Source organism: Phasianus colchicus, chromosome 39 (assembly GCF_987193195.1).
Source record: "Phasianus colchicus chromosome 39, bPhaCol1.hap1.1, whole genome shotgun sequence".
Classification (NCBI taxonomy): Eukaryota; Metazoa; Chordata; class Aves; order Galliformes; family Phasianidae; genus Phasianus; species Phasianus colchicus.
The window spans coordinates 1,522,205-1,541,055 of NC_143474.1; the positions used below are offsets into that span (position 1 = coordinate 1,522,205).

General features: G+C 44.1%; 1 protein-coding gene across 1 annotated transcript; it reads right to left on the bottom strand.

Annotated features, from left to right (window-relative positions):
* Positions 1-135: 135 nt before the first annotated feature.
* Positions 136-15,167, bottom strand: SALL2 (spalt like transcription factor 2). The gene is made up of 4 exons (XM_090130086.1): positions 14,954-15,167; positions 6,617-11,771; positions 4,665-4,744; positions 136-343 (listed from the first exon to the last, which is right to left on the bottom strand). The coding sequence occupies exons 1-3, from the start codon at positions 14,994-14,996 to the stop codon at positions 4,669-4,671; spliced, it is 5,274 nt and encodes a 1,757-aa protein (XP_089986212.1). The 5' UTR covers positions 14,997-15,167; the 3' UTR covers positions 136-343; positions 4,665-4,668.
* Between the last annotated feature and the right edge of the window lie 3,684 nt (positions 15,168-18,851).

Below are 18,851 nucleotides of genomic sequence, written 5' to 3' on the forward strand. Positions count from 1 at the left end.
GCCATCTTGTGAGAGGGCAGCGGCGCCCCCGTGAGGAGAAAGGGAACAAAATGGCGGCGGGGGCGGGGGGGGGGGGGAGAATAGAGACCCCAAAACGCGGCTTTGACCCCCAAAATTAAAGACAAAAGGCACGAGAATGGTCAGTAAAATGCTTTAATTGCGGAGGGAGCCTCCGCTCTATGCTATGGGAGTTATTTTCTTTTTTTTTTGGGGGGGGGGGGAAGGTTTTTGAGGTGAAACGCCTCAAAATTGCCCAAATTTGGGGGTAAATCCCCTCAAGTTTGGGTTTAAATCCCATCAGTTTGGGTTTAAATCCCATCAGTTTTAGGTTTCTGTGGGGTTCCTGTGGGAGAAAAGGGTCCAGGGGGTCCCCGTAGAAGGAAGCCCCAAAATTGCCCTAAAATTGTCTAAAAATGGCCCCAAAATACCACATTTCAACCCAAAACGATGCCCTCAAAATCCCATCGAAATCCCCCTCCCCAAAATATCCCAAAATCCCCAAAACTGCCCCCGAAATTCCTCTCATGTCCCCCAAATCCCCACAAACGGCCCCAAAAATCCCCCCCCCAAAAAAATAACCCCAAATCCTCCCCTCAAAAGCCCCCAAAATCCCCTTAAAAAGAACCCCAAAATCCTCCAATTATCCCCCAAAATCCACCTGGCTGCCCCCAAATACACAAAAAACCCCAAATCCCCCCAAACTGCCCCCAAAAAACCCAAATCCCACTCCCAAAAACCCCAAATCCCCCCCCCCAAAATACCCCCCAAAACCCCAAATCCCCCAACCTCCCCCCAAAAACATCATTTTGGATCCCCAGAAGCCCCAAATCCCCACAGATCCACCCCAAAAACCCCCCTGAAGCCCCCATATCCCCCTCAAATCCCCCCCCCCAAACCCATTTGAATCCCCCAAAATCCCCCCCAAAAACCCCAATCCCCCCAAACCCCATAAAAAAAAACATCTTTGAGTCTCAGAAACCCCAAATCCCCTCAAATTCACCCCCCCAAAACCCCCCCAAACCCCAAATCCACCCCAAAAAACCCTCTGAATCCCCCAGCCCTCCAAAATCCCTCCCAAAATCCCATCTGAACCTCCCCAAAAACCCCAAATCCCCTCAACCTCCCCCCCCAAAACATCATTTTGGATCCCCAGAAACCCCAAATCCCCACAAATCCACCCCAAAAACCCCCCTGAAGCCCCCATATCCCCCTCAAATCCCCCCCAAAACCCATTTGAATCCCCCAAAATCCCCCCCAAAAACCCAATCCCCACAAACCCCATAAAAAAAAACATCTTTGAGTCTCAGAAACCCCAAACCCCCTCAAATTCACCCCCCAAGACCCCCCAATCCCCATATCCCAGAAATCTACCCCCAAAATCCCCATATCCCCCCCAAAACCCCAAATCCCCTCAAACCCACCCCCAAAACTCCCTCATATCCCCCCCAAAAATCCCAAATCCCCCCAAATCTTCCCCAAAACCCCATAAGACCCCCCAAAAACCCCAAATCCCCCCAAACCCACCCTAAAAACCCCTCATATCCCCCCCATATCCCCCCAAAAAACCCAAATCCCCTCAAACCCCCCAATCCAACCCCTACCCCCCTAAAAAACCCACAAATTTCCCCCCCAAACACCCCAAAAAACCCCAAATCCCCCCAAATCCATCGACCCTCCCCTCCCCCCATCCCAAAATTGCCCCCAAAACCCCAAATCCCCCCAAACCCACCCCCAAATCTCCCTCATATCCCCCCCCAAAATCCCAAATCCCCCCAAATCTACCCCAAAACCCCATATGACACCCCAAAAAACCTCAATTCCCCAAACCCACCCTAAAACCCACCCAAAAAATCCCAAATCCCCCCAAACCCACCCCAAAAACCTCTCATACCCCCCCATATCCCCCCCAAAAACCCCAAATCCCCCCAAACCCACCCCAAAAACCCCTCATACCCCCCCCATATCCCCCCCAAAAACCCAAATCCCCTCAAACCCCCCAATCCAACCCCTACCCCCCCAAAAAACCCACAAATTTCCCCCCCAAACACCCCAAAAAACCCCAAATCCCCCCCAAATCCATCGACCCTCCCCTCCCCCCATCCCAAAATTGCCCCATAAACCTCAAGTCCCCCCAAACCAACCCCAAAACTCCCTCATATCCCCCCAAAAAAACCCAAATCCCCCCAAATCCACCCCAAAACTCCATATGACCCCCCCCAAAAGACCTCAATTCCCCAAACCCACCCTAAAACCCACCCAAAAAATCCCAAATCCACCCAAACCCACCCCAAAAACCCCTCATATCCCCCCATATCCCCCCCAAAAAACCCAAATCCCCCCAAACCCACCCCAAAAACCCCTCATAGCCCCCCCATATTCCCCCCCAAAACCCAAATCCCCTCAAAACCCCCAATCCAACCCCTACCCCCCAAAAAACCCACAAATTTCCCCCCCAAACACCCCAAAAAACCCCAAATCCCCCCCAAATCCATCGACCCTTCCCTCCCCCCATCCCAAAATTGCCCCAAAAAACCCAAATCCCCCCAAACACACCCCAAAAACCCCTCATATCTCCCCCATATCCCCCCCAAAAACCCAAATCCCCTCAAACCCCCCAATCCAACCCCTACCCCCCAAAAAAACCCACAAATTTCCCCCCCAAACACCCCAAAAAACCCCAAATCCCCCCCAAATCCATCGACCCTCCCCTCCCCCCATCCCAAAATTCCACCAAAAACCGCAAATCCCCCCAAACCCACCCCCAAAACTCCCTCATATCCCTCCCAAAAATCCCAAATCCCCCCAAATCTACCCCAAAACCCCATATGACCCCCCCAAAAAACCTCAATTCCCCAAACCCACCCCAAAACCCACCCAAAAAATCCCAAATCCCCCCAAACCCACCCCAAAAACCCCTCATATCCCCCCCATATCCCCCCCAAAAACCCAAATCCCCTGAAACCCCCCAATCCAACCCCAAACCCCCCAAAAAACCACAAATTTCCCCCCCAAACACCCCAGAAAACCCCAAATCCATCGACCCTCCCCTCCCCCCATCCCAAAATTGCCCCAAAAACCCCAAATCCCCCTAAAACCCACCCCAAAAACTCCTCATATCCCCCCCAAAATCCCAAATCCCCCCAAATCTACCCCAAAACCCCATATGACCCCCCCAAAAAACCTCAATTCCCCAAACCCACCCTAAAACCCACCCAAAAAATCCCAAATTCCTCCAAACCCACCCCCAAAACCCCTCATATCCCCCCATATCTCCCTCCAAAAACCCCAAATCCCCCCAAACCCACCCCCAAAACTCCTCATATCCCCCCCCAAAATCCCAAATCCCCCCAAATCTACCCCAAAACCCCATATGACCCCCCCAAAAACCCCAAATTCCCCCAAACCCACCCTAAAAACCCCTCATACCCCCCCATATCCCCCCCAAAAACCCAAATCCCCTCAAACCCCCCAATCCAACCCCTACCCCCCCAAAAAACTCACAAATTTCCCCCCCAAACACCCCAAAAAACCCCAAATCCCCCCCAAATCCATCGACCCTCCCCTCCCCCCATCCCAAAATTCCACCAAAAACCCCAAATCCCCCCAAACCCACCCCCAAAACTCCCTCATATCCCTCCCAAAAATCCCAAATCCCCCCAAATCTACCCCAAAACCCCATATGACCCCCCCAAAAAACCTCAATTCCCCAAACCCACCCCAAAACCCACCCAAAAAATCCCAAATCCCCCCAAACCCACCCCCAAAACCCCTCATATCCCCCCATATCTCCCTCCAAAAACCCCAAATCCCCCCAAACCCACCCCCAAAACTCCTCATATCCCTCCCAAAATCCCAAATACCCCCCAAATCTACCCCAAAACCCCATATGACCCCCCCAAAAACCCCAAATTCCCCCAAACCCACCCCAAAAACCCCTCATACCCCCCCATATCCCCCCCAAAAACCCAAATCCCCTCAAACCCCCCAATCCAACCCCTACACCCCCAAAAAACTCACAAATTTCCCCCCCAAACACCCCAAAAAACCCCAAATCCCCCCCAAATCCATCGACCCTCCCCTCCCCCCATCCCAAAATTCCACCAAAAACCCCAAATCCCCCCAAACCCACCCCCAAAACTCCCTCATATCCCTCCCAAAAATCCCAAATCCCCCCAAATCTACCCCAAAACCCCATATGACCCCCCCAAAAAACCTCAATTCCCCAAACCCACCCCAAAACCCACCCAAAAAATCCCAAATCCCCCCAAACCCACCCCCAAAACCCCTCATATCCCCCCATATCTCCCTCCAAAAACCCCAAATCCCCCCAAACCCACCCCCAAAACTCCTCATATCCCTCCCAAAATCCCAAATACCCCCCAAATCTACCCCAAAACCCCATATGACCCCCCCAAAAACCCCAAATCCCCCCAAACCCACCCCAAAAACCCCTCATACCCCCCCCCGTATCCCTCCCCAAAACCCAAATCCCCTCAAACCCCCCAATCCAACCCCTACCCCCCCAAAAAACCCACAAATTTCCACCCTAAACACCCCAAAAACCCCCAAATCCCCCTAAATCCATCGACCCTCCCCTCCCCCCATCCCAAAATTGCCCCCAAAACCCCAAATCCCCCCAATTTTTTTGGGGTGGGGGTCCTTACCTCTCTACTTCTCCCCCTTCCCCTGTTTTTTTTGGGGGGGGTCCGCATCCTCTGCGCCCCTCCCTGCATTCCTGGGGGGACTGAAGGGGGAGGGGGGGGGTCAGCACCCCAAATATGGGGGCAAGAGACCCCAAATCTCCCCCCTTAAACCCTATATATAGAGGGAGAACCACCAAAAATGTCCATTTTGGGGTGGGAGCCCCAAATTCCCTTAATTTTGTTGGGGGGGGGGGGGGGGCAAAATTAATTAAGTTTGGGAGACCCTCCCCCCTCCCCCCCGAAAAAGGGGCTTAAATGGGGGAAACCCTAAAAAAAGAAGCCTTAATTTTGGAGACCCCAAAAACCTTAAATTTGGGAGACCCCAAAAAATCCCTTAAATGGGGGAAACCCTAAAAAAAAAACATTAATTTTGGAGACCCCAAAAACCTTAAATTTTGGAGACCCTAAAAAAGGCCATAAATAGGGGAAACCCTAAAAAAAAAAACATTAATTTTGGAGATCCCAAATATCTTAAATTTTGGAGACCCCAAAAAATCCCTTAAATGGGGAAAACCCTAAAAAAAGAAGCCTTAATTTTGGAGACCCCAAATATCTTAAATTTTGGAGACCCCAAAAAATCCCTTAAATGGGGGAAACCCTAAAAAAAAAAAAGATTAATTTTGGAGACCCCAAATATCTTAAATTTTGGAGACCCCAAAAAATCCCTTAAATGGGGGAAACCCTAAAAACAAAGCCTTAATTTTGGAGACCCCAAAAGCCTTAAATTTGGGAGACCCCAAAAAAGGCCATAAATAGGGGAAACCCTAAAAAAAAACCCATTAATTTTGGAGACCCCAAAAGCCCCCAAATTTGGGAGACCCCAAAAACTCCCTTAAATGGGGGAAACCCTAAAAAAAAAACATTAATTTTGGATACCCCAAAAGCCTTAAATCTGGGAGACCCAAAAAAGCCCATAAATAGGGGAAACCCTAAAAAAAAAAGCTTAATTTTCAAGACCCCAAAAGCCTTAAATATGGGAGACCCCAAAAAATCCCTTAAATGGGGGAAACCCTAAAAAAAAAAAGATTAATTTTGGAGACCCCAAAAGCCCCCAAATTTGGGAGACCCCAAAAAATCCCTTAAATGGGGGAAACCCTAAAAAAAAAAGATTAATTTTGGAGACCCCAAATATCTTAAATTTTGGAGATCCCAAAAAAGCCCATAAATAGGGGAAACCCTAAAAAAAAAAGCTTAATTTTCAAGACCCCAAAAGCCTTAAATTTGGGAGACCCCAAAAAATCCCTTAAATGGGGGAAACCCTAAAAAAAAAAAGATTAATTTTGGAGACCCCAAAAGCCCCCAAATTTGGGAGACCCCAAAAAATCCCTTAAATGGGGGAAACCCTAAAAAAAAAAAGATTAATTTTGGAGACCCCAAATATCTTAAATTTTGGAGATCCCAAAAAAGCCCATAAATAGGGGAAACCCTAAAAAAAAAAGCTTAATTTTCAAGACCCCAAAAGCCTTAAATTTGGGAGACCCCAAAAAATCCCTTAAATGGGGGAAACCCTAAAAAAAAAAAGATTAATTTTGGAGACCCCAAAAGCCCCCAAATTTGGGAGACCCCAAAAAATCCCTTAAATGGGGGAAACCCTAAAAAAAAAAGATTAATTTTGGAGACCCCAAATATCTTAAATTTTGGAGATCCCAAAAAAGCCCATAAATAGGGGAAACCCTAAAAAAAAAAGCTTAATTTTCAAGACCCCAAAAGCCTTAAATTTGGGAGACCCCAAAAACTCCCCTATGTGGGGGAAACCCTAAAAAAAAACCCCTTAATTTTGTTGACCCCCAAAACCTTTCAACCTGAGACCCCCGCCAAACACCCCTTAAATTACAGCCCCCCCCAACCAAAAAAAAAAAAACCCTTAAATTCTACCAAAACGACCCCAAAAACGACCCCCCCCCCCTCCATACCTCCCCGCTCGTCTCCTCCTCTCCGCCTTCCTCCCCTCTTCCTCCTCTTCCTCATCCGGGGGTCCCCCCCCATTTTGGGGGTCTGCTTCGCCTGCTTCTTCCTCTCCATCCTCTTCCTCCTCCTCCTGGTTCCGCTGTTCCCCCTCCCCTTGGGGCAGAAGCCCCCTCCCCAAATAACCCCGGTCGCGTTGTTGTGACCCCAAACCGTCTCCAACGCTACAGGTATTTGGGTTGACCCCACGGTGACCCCCAAAATGAGACTTCAGGTGACCCCGACTGGAAAACCCCCTCCCACAAACCCTACACCGGAAGGGGATGTGACCCCCAAAATGTGACCTGGACCCCCGTTGGCAACTCAACACCCGACGGCACACCGGGCATTGGATTCGGGTTCCTCCGCCTGTTGTTGGAGGGTATTTTGTCACCGACTGGGGGTGTTTGGAGGTTTCTGAAGTGGGGGGGACCCAAAAACTTGGGGTAGCACCCAAGAGAGACCAACTGGTGGTTCTGGGTTTGGGGGTTTGGGATGGAGGGGTGTTTTCGTCACCCGGCCTCGGTTGGAGCTCGGCTGTCTTCAGCAGGAGGAGGGTGGTGGTGGGGAGAGGTTGTATGGGGGTGGTCAGCAGTTGGGTGTTGGAGATGGGTGGGGTGTTGCTGGAGATGGGTGGGGTGTTGTTGGCCATCAGTTGGGTGTTGGAGATCAGTTGGGTGTTGTTAGAACTTGGTTGGGTGTTGGAGATGGGTGGGGTGTTGCTGGAGATGGGTGGGGTGTTGTTGGCCATCAGTTGGGTGTTGGAGATCAGTTGGGTGTTGTTAGAACTTGGTTGGGTGTTGGAGATGGGTGGGGTGTTGCTGGAGATGGGTGGGGTGTTGTTGGCCATCAGTTGGGTGTTGGAGATCAGTTGGGTGTTGTTAGAACTTGGTTGGGTGTTGGAGATCAGTTGGGTGTTGCTGGAGATGGGTGGGGTGTTGTTGGCCATCAGTTGGGTGTTGGAGATCAGTTGGGTGTTGTTAGAACTTGGTTGGGTGTTGGAGATGGGTTGGGTGTTGCTGGAGATGGGTGGGGTGTTGTTGGCCATCAGTTGGGTGTTGGAGATCAGTTGGGTGTTGTTAGAACTTGGTTGGGTGTTGGAGATCAGTTGGGTGTTGCTGGAGATGGGTGGGGTGTTGTTGGCCATCAGTTGGGTGTTGGAGATCACTTGGGTGTTGTTAGAACTCGGTCGGGTGTTGTTGGCCATCAGTTGGGTGTTGTTGGCCATCAGTTGGGGGTTGTTAGAACTTGGTTGGGTGTTGGAGATCAGTTGGGTGTTGCTGGAGATCAGTTGGGTGTTGCTGGCCATCAGTTGGGTGTTGTTAGAACTTGGTTGGGTGTTGGAGACCATTAGTTGGGTGTTGTTGGAGATGGCTTGGGTGTTGCTGGAACTTGGTTGGGTGTTGGAGATGGGTGGGGTGTTGCTGGAGATCAGTTGGGTGTTGGAGATCAGTTGGGTGTTGTTAGAGCTTGATTGGGTGTTGGATATCAGTTGGGTGTTGTTGGAGGTGGGTGGGGTGTTGTTGGCGATCAGTTGGGTGTTGCTGGAGATGGGTGGGGTGTTGTTGGCCATCAGATGGATGTTGGAGATCAGTTGGGTGTTGTTAGAACTTGATTGGGTGATGGAGATCAGTTGGGTGTTGTTAGAACTTGGTTGGGTATTGGAGATCAGTTGGGTGTTGTTGAAGGTGGCTTGGGTGTTGCTGGAACTTGGTTGGGTGTTGGAGATGGGTGGGGTGTTGTTGGACATCAGTTGGGTGTTGCTAGAGATGGGTGGGGTGTTGTTGGACATCAGTTGGGTGTTGGATATCAGTTGGGTGTTGTTAGAACTTGGTTGGGTGATGGAGATCAGTTGGGTGTTGTTAGAACTTGGTTGGGTGTTGTTGGACATCAGTTGAGTGTTGCTGGCCATCAGTTGGGTGTTGTTAGAACTTGGTTGGGTGTTGGAGATCAGTTGGGTGTTGTTGGAGATGGCTTGGGTGTTGCTGGAACTTGGTTGGGTGTTGGAGATGGGTGGAGTGTTGTTAGCCATCAGTTGGGTGTTGGAGATCAGTTGGGTGTTGCTGGCCATCAGTTGGGTGTTGCTGGAACTTGGTTGGGTGTTGGAGATCAGTTGGATGTTGTTGGAGATGGCTTGGGTGTTGCTGGAGATGGGTGGGGTGTTGTTGGCCATCAGTTGGGTGTTGCTGGACATCAGTTGGGTGTTGGAGATAGGCTGGGTGTTATTGGAGATCAACTGGGTGTTGCTGGAACTTGGTTGGGTGTTGGAGATGGGTGGGGTGTCGTTGGCCATCAGTTGGGTGTTGCTGGAACTTGGTTGGGTGTTGGAGATCAGTTGGGTGTTGCTGGAGATCAGTTGGGTGTTGGAGATGGGTGGGGTGTTGCTGGCCATCAATTGGGTGTTGGAGATGGTTTGGGTGTTGCTGGAACTTGGTTGTGTGTTGGAGATGGATGGGGTGTCATTGGCCATCAGTTGGGTGCTGGAGCTTGGTTGGGTGTTGCTGGAACTTGGTTGGGTGTTGGAGATGGGTGGGGTGTTGTTGGCCATCAGTTGGGCGTTGCTGGCCATCAGTTGGGTGTTGGAGCTTGGTTGGGTGTTGCTGGCTGTCAGTTGGGTGTTGCTGTTCACTTGGGTGTTGGCCATCAGCTGGTTGTTGTTGGAGGTTGATTGGGTGTTGCTGGCCATCAGTTGGGTGTTGTTGGAGGCCAGCTGGATGTTGTTAGCCATCGGTTGGGTGTTGCTGGAGGTCAGTTGAGTGCTGATAAGCAGTTGGGTGTTGCTGGAAGGCAATTGTACGTTTTTGGAGGCCAGCTGATTGTTGCTGGAGGCCAACTGGGTGTTGACAAGCAGTTGCACACTGTTGGAGGCCAGCTGGGTGTTGCTGGGGGCCAACTGGGTACTGTTGGAGGCCAACTGGGTGTTGCTGGAGAGCAGTCGGGTGTTGTTGGAGGCCAGCTGGGCATTGCCAGATGCTGACTGGTTGTTGCTGGATGCCAGCTGGACGTTGACAAGTGGTTGCACATTGCTGGAGGCAAATTTGGTGTTGCTGGAGACCAACTGGTTGTCGCTGGAGGCCAATTTGATGTTGTTGGAGGCCGGCTGGTTGTTGCTGGAGGCCAAATGATTGTTGCTAGAGACCAACTGGTTGTTGCTGGAGGCCAGCAGAGTGTTGATGAGTGGTTGTTGCACACTGTTGGAGGCCAACTGGTTGTTGCTGGAGGCCAACTGGTTGTTGCTGAAGGCCAACTGGGTGCTGTTGGAGGCCAACTGAGTATTGACAGGCGGTTGCACGCTGTTGGATGCCAACCGGGTGTTGCTGGAGGCCAACTCGTTGTTGCTGGAGGCCAACTGGTTGTTGCTGAAGGCCAACTGGGTGCTGTTGGAGGCCAACTGAGTATTGACAGGCGGTTGCACGCTGTTGGATGCCAACCGGGTGTTGCTGGAGGCTGTTTGGGTGTTGACAAGTGGTTGCATGCTGTTGGAGGCCAACTGGGTGTTGCTGGAGGCCATCTGGCTGTTCACAAGTTCTTGCACACTGTTGGAGGCCAACTGGGTGTTGCTGGAGGCCAACTGGGTGTTGTTGGAGGCTAGTTGAGTGTTGACAAGTGGTTGCACGCTGTTGGATGCCAACTGAGTGTTGCCGGAGGCCAACTGGGTGTTGCCGGAAGCCAGCTGAGTGTTGACAAGTGGTTGCACACTGTTGGATGCCAACTGGGTGTTGCTGGAGGCCAGCTGGGTGTTTCCAGAGGCCAGCTGGGTGCTGCTGGAAGCCATCTGGGTGCTGTTGGAGACCAGCTGGGTGTTGACAAGAGGTTGCACACTGTTGGAGGCCAACTGGTTGTTGCTGGAGGCAAACTGGGTGCTGCTGGAGGCCAGCTGGATGTTTCCAGACACCAGCTGGGTGTTGTTGGAGGCCAGTTGAGTGTTGACAAGTGGCTGCACGCTGCTGGATGCCAACTGGGTGTTGCTAGAGGCCAAATGATTGTTGCTGGAGGCCAACTGGGTGCTGTTGGAGGCCATCTGGGTGTTGCTGGAGGCCATCTGGGTGTTGACAAGTTGTTTCATGCTGTTGGAGGCCAACTGGGTGTTGCTGGAGGCCAACTGGGTGTTGCTGGAAGCCATCTGGGTGTTGTTGGAGGCCATCTGGGTGTTGCTGGAAGCCATCTGGGTGTTGTTGGAAGCCATCTGGGTGTTGTTGACAAGTGGCTGCGCGATGTTGGATGCCAACTTGGTGTTGCTGGAGGCCATCTGGGTGTTGCTGGAGGCCAACTGGGTGTTTTCAGAGCCCAGCTGGATGTTGTTGGAGGCCAGTTGAGTGCTGACAAGCGGTTGCACGCTGCTGGATGCCAACTGGTTGTTGCTGCAGGCCAACTGGGTGTTGTTGGAGGCCAGTTGGGTGTTGCTGGAGGCCAACTGGCCCCTGTTGGTGGTCTGGGGGCTCGCGGCCAGGCGGGGGACCTTCTGTCTGTGCCGGTGGTAGTGAACCTTCAGGTTGCCACGCGTGGTGAACCGGTTGCCACAGACACTACAGCCGTAGGGCCGTTCACCCGTGTGGGACCTCAGGTGGATCTGGCGGGCGCTTTCACTCCCAAACCCCTTCCCACAAAACCCACACTCGTGTCGTGTCCCCCCGACGTCCCCCACACTCAAATTTGGGGGGTGGGCTGAGACCACCGGCGTCACCCCGACCCCGCGGTAGGGAGTTGCCAAGAAGAAGGCGGTGGCGTGAGGTTGGTTTTTTGGGGGAAAAAGTGGGAAAAAAGGTTTCCCCGTGATGAAATGTGGTTTTTTGTGAGGGGGGGGAGGTGGGGCGGGGGGGGTACGGGATTTTGGGGTGCTCAGAGCCCCCAAGAGGAGGACCTGGCGACAGATGTCTTCAGTCAGCTGCATCTGACGGAGCTGACGCTGTTGCAACACCCGCAGCTCCTCCAGCAACAGCGGGATGTCCAAGGGGCAGCCCCCAGAATTTGGGGGGTTTTGGGGTGGGGGGCGACGACGGAATGGGGGGTCTGTTTCTGATGGCATGGCTGGAAGGGTCCCCGAGGAGGAGGAGGAAGAGGAAGAGGAGGAGGAGGAAGGGTACTTGGGAGGGCAGCGGGGGGCTGGGGAGGCGCCGGGGGAGCCTGGGGGGAGAAAAAAGGATGAAATTAGGGTGAATTGTCCCCAAAATGGGGAGGGATTGGAGGTTGTTGTTCACTGATCTGGCAAAATGAGTGAAAACGGCCCCAAAATGAGCGATATTGGTACCAAAATGGGTAATATCAGCCCAAAAATGGGAGATATAGGCCCCAAAATGAGAGATATCGGCCCCAAAACTGGCAATATTGGCCCCAAAATGAGTGATGTTGGCCCAAAATGAGCAATATTGTCCCAAAATGAGTGATATTGGCCCCAAAATGAGTGATGTTGGCTCAAAATGAGCAATATTGTCCCAAAATGAGTGATATTGGCCCCAAAATGAGTGATGTTGGCCCAAAATGAGTGATGTTGGCCCAAAATGAGCAATATTGTCCCAAAATGAGTGATATTGGCCCAAAAATGAGGGATATTGGCCCAAAAATGTGTGATTTGGCACCAAAATGGGCAATATCAGCCCAAAAATGAGTGACATTGACCCAAAAATGAGTGATATCATCCCAAAAATGAGTGATGTTGGCCCCAAAATGAAAAATACCAGCCCCCAAAATGAGTGATACTGACCCCAAAATGAGCAATTTTGGCCAAAAACGGGCAATGTAAGTCAAAAAATGAGTGATATTGTCCCAAAAATGAGTGATTTGGCACCAAAATGGGCAATAGTGGCCAAAAAAAAGGAGCAATATCTGCCATATTTGCCTTAAATTGAGTGATATTGACCCCAAAAATGAGGAATATTAACCTAAAAATGAGTGATATTAACCCAAAAACGAATGATATCTGCCCAAAAATGAGCAATATTGACCCAAAAATGAGCCATATTGGCCCAAAATGGGAAATATAGGCCGAAAAATGAGCAGTATTGGCCCCAAAATGAGCAATATCTGCAATATTTGCCCCAAAAAGAGTGATATTACCCCAAAAATGAGCATTACTGACCCAAAAATGAGTGATATTGACTCAAAAATCAGAGCTATCAGCCCCAAAATGAGTGAAATCAGCCCCCAAAAATCCCCAACATCATTGAGGGATTTTAGGCATCCTGGGCTATTTTAGGTGATAATTTTGAGGAGATCTGAGAGATTTCAGTCAATTTTGGGTTATTCTGAGGTCTTTTGGGGGATAATTTTAGGAGATTTGAGAGATTTAAGGCAATTTTGGGCATTCTGAGGTGTTTTGTGGGACAATTTTGAGGGATTTTAGTCAATTTTAGGCATCCTGGGGTATTTTAGGTGATGATTTTCAGGAGATCTGAGGGATTTTAGTCAATTTTGGGTTATTCTGAGGTTTTTTGGGGGATAATTTTAGGAGATTTGAGAGATTTAAGGCAATTTTGGGTATTCTGAGGTGTTTTGTGGGACAATTTTGAGGGATTTTAGTCAATTTTAGGCATTCTGGGGTATTTTAGGTGATGATTTTGAGGAGATCTGTGGGATTTTACTCAATTTTGGGTGATTCTGAGGTGTTTTAGGGGACAATTTTGAGGGGATTTGAGGGATTTTGGCCCATTTTGTGGCCTTCTGAGTTGTTTTAGGGTCGATTCTGAGGCAATTTCAGGGATTTGGGTCCATTTTGGGTCATTCTGAGGTGTTTTGGGGGACAATTTTGAGGAGATTTGAGAGATTTAGGGCAATTTGGGGCATTGAGGTGTTTTGGGGGACAATTTGGATGGATTTTGAGGGATTTTAGTCAATTTTAGGCATCCTGGGGTATTTTAGGTGATGATTTTGAGGAGATCTGTGGGATTTTACTCAATTTTGGGTGATTCTGAGGTGTTTTAGGGGACAATTTTGAGGGTATTTGAGGGATTTTGGCCCATTTTGTGGCCTTCTGAGCTGTTTTAGGGTTGATTCTGAGGCAATTTGAGGGATTTGTGTCCATTTTGGGTCATTCTGAGGTGTTTTGGGGGACAATTTTGAGGAGATTTGAGAGATTTAGGGCAATTTGGGGCATTGAGGTGTTTTGGGGGACAATTTTGATGGATTTTGAGGGATTTTAGTCAATTTTAGGCATCCTGGGGTATTTTAGGTGATGATTTTGAGGAGATCTGTGGGATTTTACTCAATTTTGGGTGATTCTGAGGTGTTTTAGGGGACAATTTTGAGGGTATTTGAGGGATTTTGGCCCATTTTGTCGCATTCTGAGGTGTTTCAGGATCGATTCTGAGGCAATTTGAGGGATTTTGGTCCATTTTGGGTCATTCTGAAGTGTTTTGGGGGACAATTCTGAGGAGATTTGAGAGATTTAGGGCAATTTTGGGCATTGAGGTGTTTTGGGGGACAATTTGGATGGATTTTGAGGGATTTTAGTCAATTTTAGGCATCCTGGGGTATTTTAGGTGATGATTTTGAGGAGATCTGTGGGATTTTACTCAATTTTGGGTGATTCTGAGGTGTTTTAGGGGCAATTTTGAGGGTATTTGAGGGATTTTGGTCCATTTTGTTGCATTCTGAGCTGTTTTAGGGTTGATTCTGAGGCAATTTGAGGGATTTGGGTCCATTTTGGGTCATTCTGAGGTGTTTTATGGGACAATTTTGAGGAGATTTAAGAGATTTAGGGCAATTTTGGGCATTGAGGTGTTTTGGGGGACAATTTTGAAGAGATTTGAGAGATTTAGGGCAATTTGGGGCATTGAGGTGTTTTGGGGGACAATTTTAAGGGGATTTGAGGGATTTTGGCCCATTTTGTGGCCTTCTGAGCTGTTTTAGAGTCGATTCTGAGGCAATTCCAGGGATTTTGCTCCATTTTGGGGTCGATTTCTGTGGAAACCTTCCAGATTTTGGACATTTTCTTGCATCCCATTTCAGTCCAATCGAACAACCCCAGATTTTTATTTTTTTTTTTCCCTGACGGCTTTTAAAATCAATTTAAAACCATCTTCACCCCCCCCCCCCCCCAAATTCCTTTTAGAATCCCATCCCGTGCCCCCCCCACACACCCATACCCCCATTTTAAGTCCAATCCCCGCAATTTTAAGACATTTTCACCTCCCCCCAACCCTTTTCCCCATTCCATTTTTGGGTCAATTTCCTCATTTTCCCTCATTTTCTCCCCCCCCCCCCCCCAGCTTCGCCACACCACAAACAACCCCCAAACCTCCAATTTTCTCACAAAAAAATCCACAAATCTCCTAAAAACGCCATAAAAAAAGAAAAAAAAAAACCCTCACCGTATCGGAGCGGCTGCGGTCGGCGCTGCTTCAACCTCGGCATTGACGGAGGCCCGGATGGGGCCCCTCAGCGACCCGCCCCGATTCCTTCTTTTCTTTTCCTTTTTTTTTTTCTCCTTTCCTTTCAAAAACTCCTTTATTTTTCTCCTTTTTTTTTTCCTTTTCCTTTTTTTTTATCCTTTCTTTTGTTTCTTTTAACCCCTTCCTTCCCTCCCCCCCCCCCCCTCCCGTTTTTCCCCCCCGTAGGCCTCAGTGGCAGCGCGGTTGCTAAGGAAAAATGGCGCCGTTGCTAAGGGCCTCCAAGCCGTTGCTAAGGGCCGCAGCCAATCACAGCGCGTTGCCAGGCAGATCCCGCCCCCTTGGCAACGCTACGGCGGCGCAGGGCGGACAAGAGACCTCAAACCGCGAACGCTCCGCACCAAATTCGGGCAGAAAACGGCAAAGTTCCGTACCCAAGATGCGTAAAATTGGGGCAAAAAAGGGCAAATCTGTGATTTTTTTTCTATGTTTGAGCGCCCTTTCCGCCCGAACGGTTTTCCCCCCTGTTAGGCCTCAGTGGCAGCGCGGTTGCTAAGGAAAATGGCGCCGTTGCTAAGGGCCTCCACGCCGTTGCTAAGGCCCGCAGCCAATCAGGGAGCGTTGCCAGGCAGATCCCGCCCCCTTGGCAACGCTACGGCGGCGCAGGGCAGACAAGAGACCTCAAACCGCGAACGCTCCGCACTAAATTGGGGCAAAAAAGGGCAAATTCGCGATTTTGGCTATTTTTGAACCCTGTTTCCACTCGAAGGGTTTTCCCCACACACAGAGGGGGCTGAAAACGGCTGTTTTGCACAGAAGCATCCGCGCGTTTCACTGAGGAGGGCATTGAGCCGTTTTGGGGTGAAAAAGGGCGATTTTGGTTAAAAACAGAGCGAGCAAAACCTCTTCTTTTCTGTCACGCACTTAATTGAATTGCACTTAATTAATTGCCTCGGTCTTAATGCGGCGCTTCGATCCCTTTTCCCCCCTTTTCTCAAAGGCCCCAAATTTCCGCCATTTCGGTGCAATTTCTTTTAATTTCCCTCATTTTAATAATTAATTTTTTTCCCCCTAATTTTATTTTATGGATCGGCCGTTAATTTCTTATTTTTTTCCCGCGACGGTAAATGATTCAAACGAGCTTTTATTTTCATTCGTTTATTTATTTCCTTTTATTTTTTTTTTCAATTTATTTTTATTTTTCATTTATTTTTATTTTTCATTTATTTTTATTTTTCATTTATTTTTATTTCCTTTTATTTTATTTTTTTCATTTATTTTTATTTTTCATTTATTTTTAATTTTCATTTATTTTTATTTCCTTTTATTTTATTTTTTTCATTTATTTTTATTTTTCATTTTTTTATTTTTCATTTATTTATTTTTTTATTTTAATTTTCTTGATTTTTCTATGTTTTTTTAAATATTTTATTTTGTTTTATTATCTAATTTTATTTTATTTATATTTTATTTATTTTATTTTATTTATTTATTTTATTTTTTCTTGATTTTTCCGGGGTTTTTAAATATTTTATTTTGTTTTATTATCTAATTTTATTTTATTTATATTTTATTTTATTTATTTTATTTTATTTTATTTATTTTATTTGATTTGATTTTTGATTTTTCTATGTTTTTTAAAATATTTTATTTTGTTTTATTATTTTATTTTATTTTATTTTATTTTATTTTATTTTATTTTATTTTATTTTATTTTATTTTATTTTATTTTGTTTTGTTTTATTTTATTTTATTTTATTTTATTTTTATTCTAATCTATTTTATTTTATTTTATTTTATTTTACTTTATTTTATTTTATTTTTCTTGATTTTTCTATGTTTTTTTAAATATTTTATTTCGTTTCATTATTTTATTTTATTTTATTTATATTTTATTTTATTTATTTTATTTTATTTTATTGATTTTTCTATGTTTTCTTAAATATTTTATTTTGTTTTATTATTTAATTTTATTTTATTTATATTTTATTTTATTTTATTTTGTTTTATATTATTTTATTTTATTTTATCTTATCCTATCTTATCTTATTTTATTTTTCCAGTATTTCCTTTTCTTAATTATTTTATTTGCTTTCATTTTGTTTTCCTCCAATTTAATTACTTAATTTTATAACTTAATTTTATTTTTATTTTCCATTATTTTATTTATTATTATTTGTTATATTTATTATTGCTTATTTTATTTATTCTATTTCCTTTTATTTATTTCCTTTTATTTTCTCTTCCTGCATTTTAATTTTACTAATTTAATTTAATTTAATTTTTTATTTCCTTTTATTTCCTTTTATTTTATTTTATTTTATTTTATTTTATTTTATTTCCTTTTATTTTATTTTATTTCCTTTTATTTTATTTCCTATGATTTATTTTCCTCCATTTTATTTATTTTATCCTTTATTTTAATTTATTTTTTATTTAATTTCATAATTTTATTAATTTTAGTACATTTTATTTATTCAATTTCCTTTATTTTATTTTATTTTATTTTATTTTATTTTATTTTATTTTATTTTATTTTATTTTATTTTATTTTATTTCATTTCCTTTTATTTCCTTTTATTTTATTTTATCTTATCTTATTTTGTTTTTCTTCATTTTATTTTATTTTATTTTATTTTATTTTATTTTATTTTATTTTATTTTATTTTATTTTATTTTATTTTATTTTATTTTATCTTATTTAAAATAATATATTATTAATTATTAATTAATATAAAATAATATAAATTACAAAGCAACGGTAATAAAATAGATAAAAATAAATAGAATAAATAATAATAAAATAATATAAATTAGAAAACTAATAAAATAATATAAAGAATATAAATGATCAAACTTTAATTATAAAATAAGTGAAAATCAGAATAATAAAGAATAATAAAATAATATAAATAATATAAATTAAAAAGGATGAAATCAATGAAAATAAAATCGACAAATAATAAAATATTAGAAATAATAAAACAAGAAATGAAAACAAAAAAACAAATAAAATATATAAAAATTAATACAATAAATAGTAATAAAATAATGTATATTAGAAAACTAATAAATTAATATAAATAATAGAATGATAAAACTCCAGTAATAAAATAAGCGAAAATCAGAATAATAATAAATAATAATTTAATATAAATAATATAAATTAAAAAAGGACGAAGAAAATGAAAATAAAATCAATAAATAATAAAATAATAGAAATAATAAAGCAACGGTAATAAAATAGATAAAAATAAATAGAATAAATAATAATAAAATAATATAAATTAGAAAACTAATAAAATAATATAAATAATATAAAGGATAAAAACTCCAGTAATAAAATAAGGGAAAATCTGAGTAATAATTAATAATAAATTACTGTCAATAATGTAAATTTTAAAAAGGATGAAATCAATGAAAATAAAATCAATAAATTATAAAATAATATAAATAATAAAGCAACGATAATAAAATATATAAAATCAAATAGAATGAAGAACAATAAAACATATAAAAATAAATAGAATTAATAATAATATAAATTAGAAAACTAATAAAATAATATAAATAATATAAAGGATAAAAACTCCAGTAATAAATTAAGGGAAAAATCAGAATAATAATTAATGATAAATTAATATAAATGATATAAATTGAAAAAGGATGAAATAAATGAAGATAAAATCGACAAATAATAAAATAATTAAAATAATATAAACGATAAAACTGCAAAAATAAGCGAAAATCAGAATAAGTATGAATAATAAATTAATAAAAATAATATAAATTAAAAAAGGATGAAATAAATGAAGATAAAATCAACAAACACAAAAATAATATAAATGATAAAACAATAAAATATATAAGAATTAATACA

Coding starts and splice junctions, on each gene's coding strand:
- SALL2 (XM_090130086.1), bottom strand. CDS start 14,996: ATGCCGAGGTTGAAGCAGCGCCGACCGCAGCCGCTCCGATACG. Junction 11,772..14,953: donor ACCGCAGCCGCTCCGATACG/GTGAGGGTTTTT, acceptor TTCTCCCCCCAG/GCTCCCCCGGCGCCTCCCCA. Junction 4,745..6,616: donor AGGAGGAGACGAGCGGGGAG/GTATGGAGGGGG, acceptor CTCCCCCTTCAG/TCCCCCCAGGAATGCAGGGA.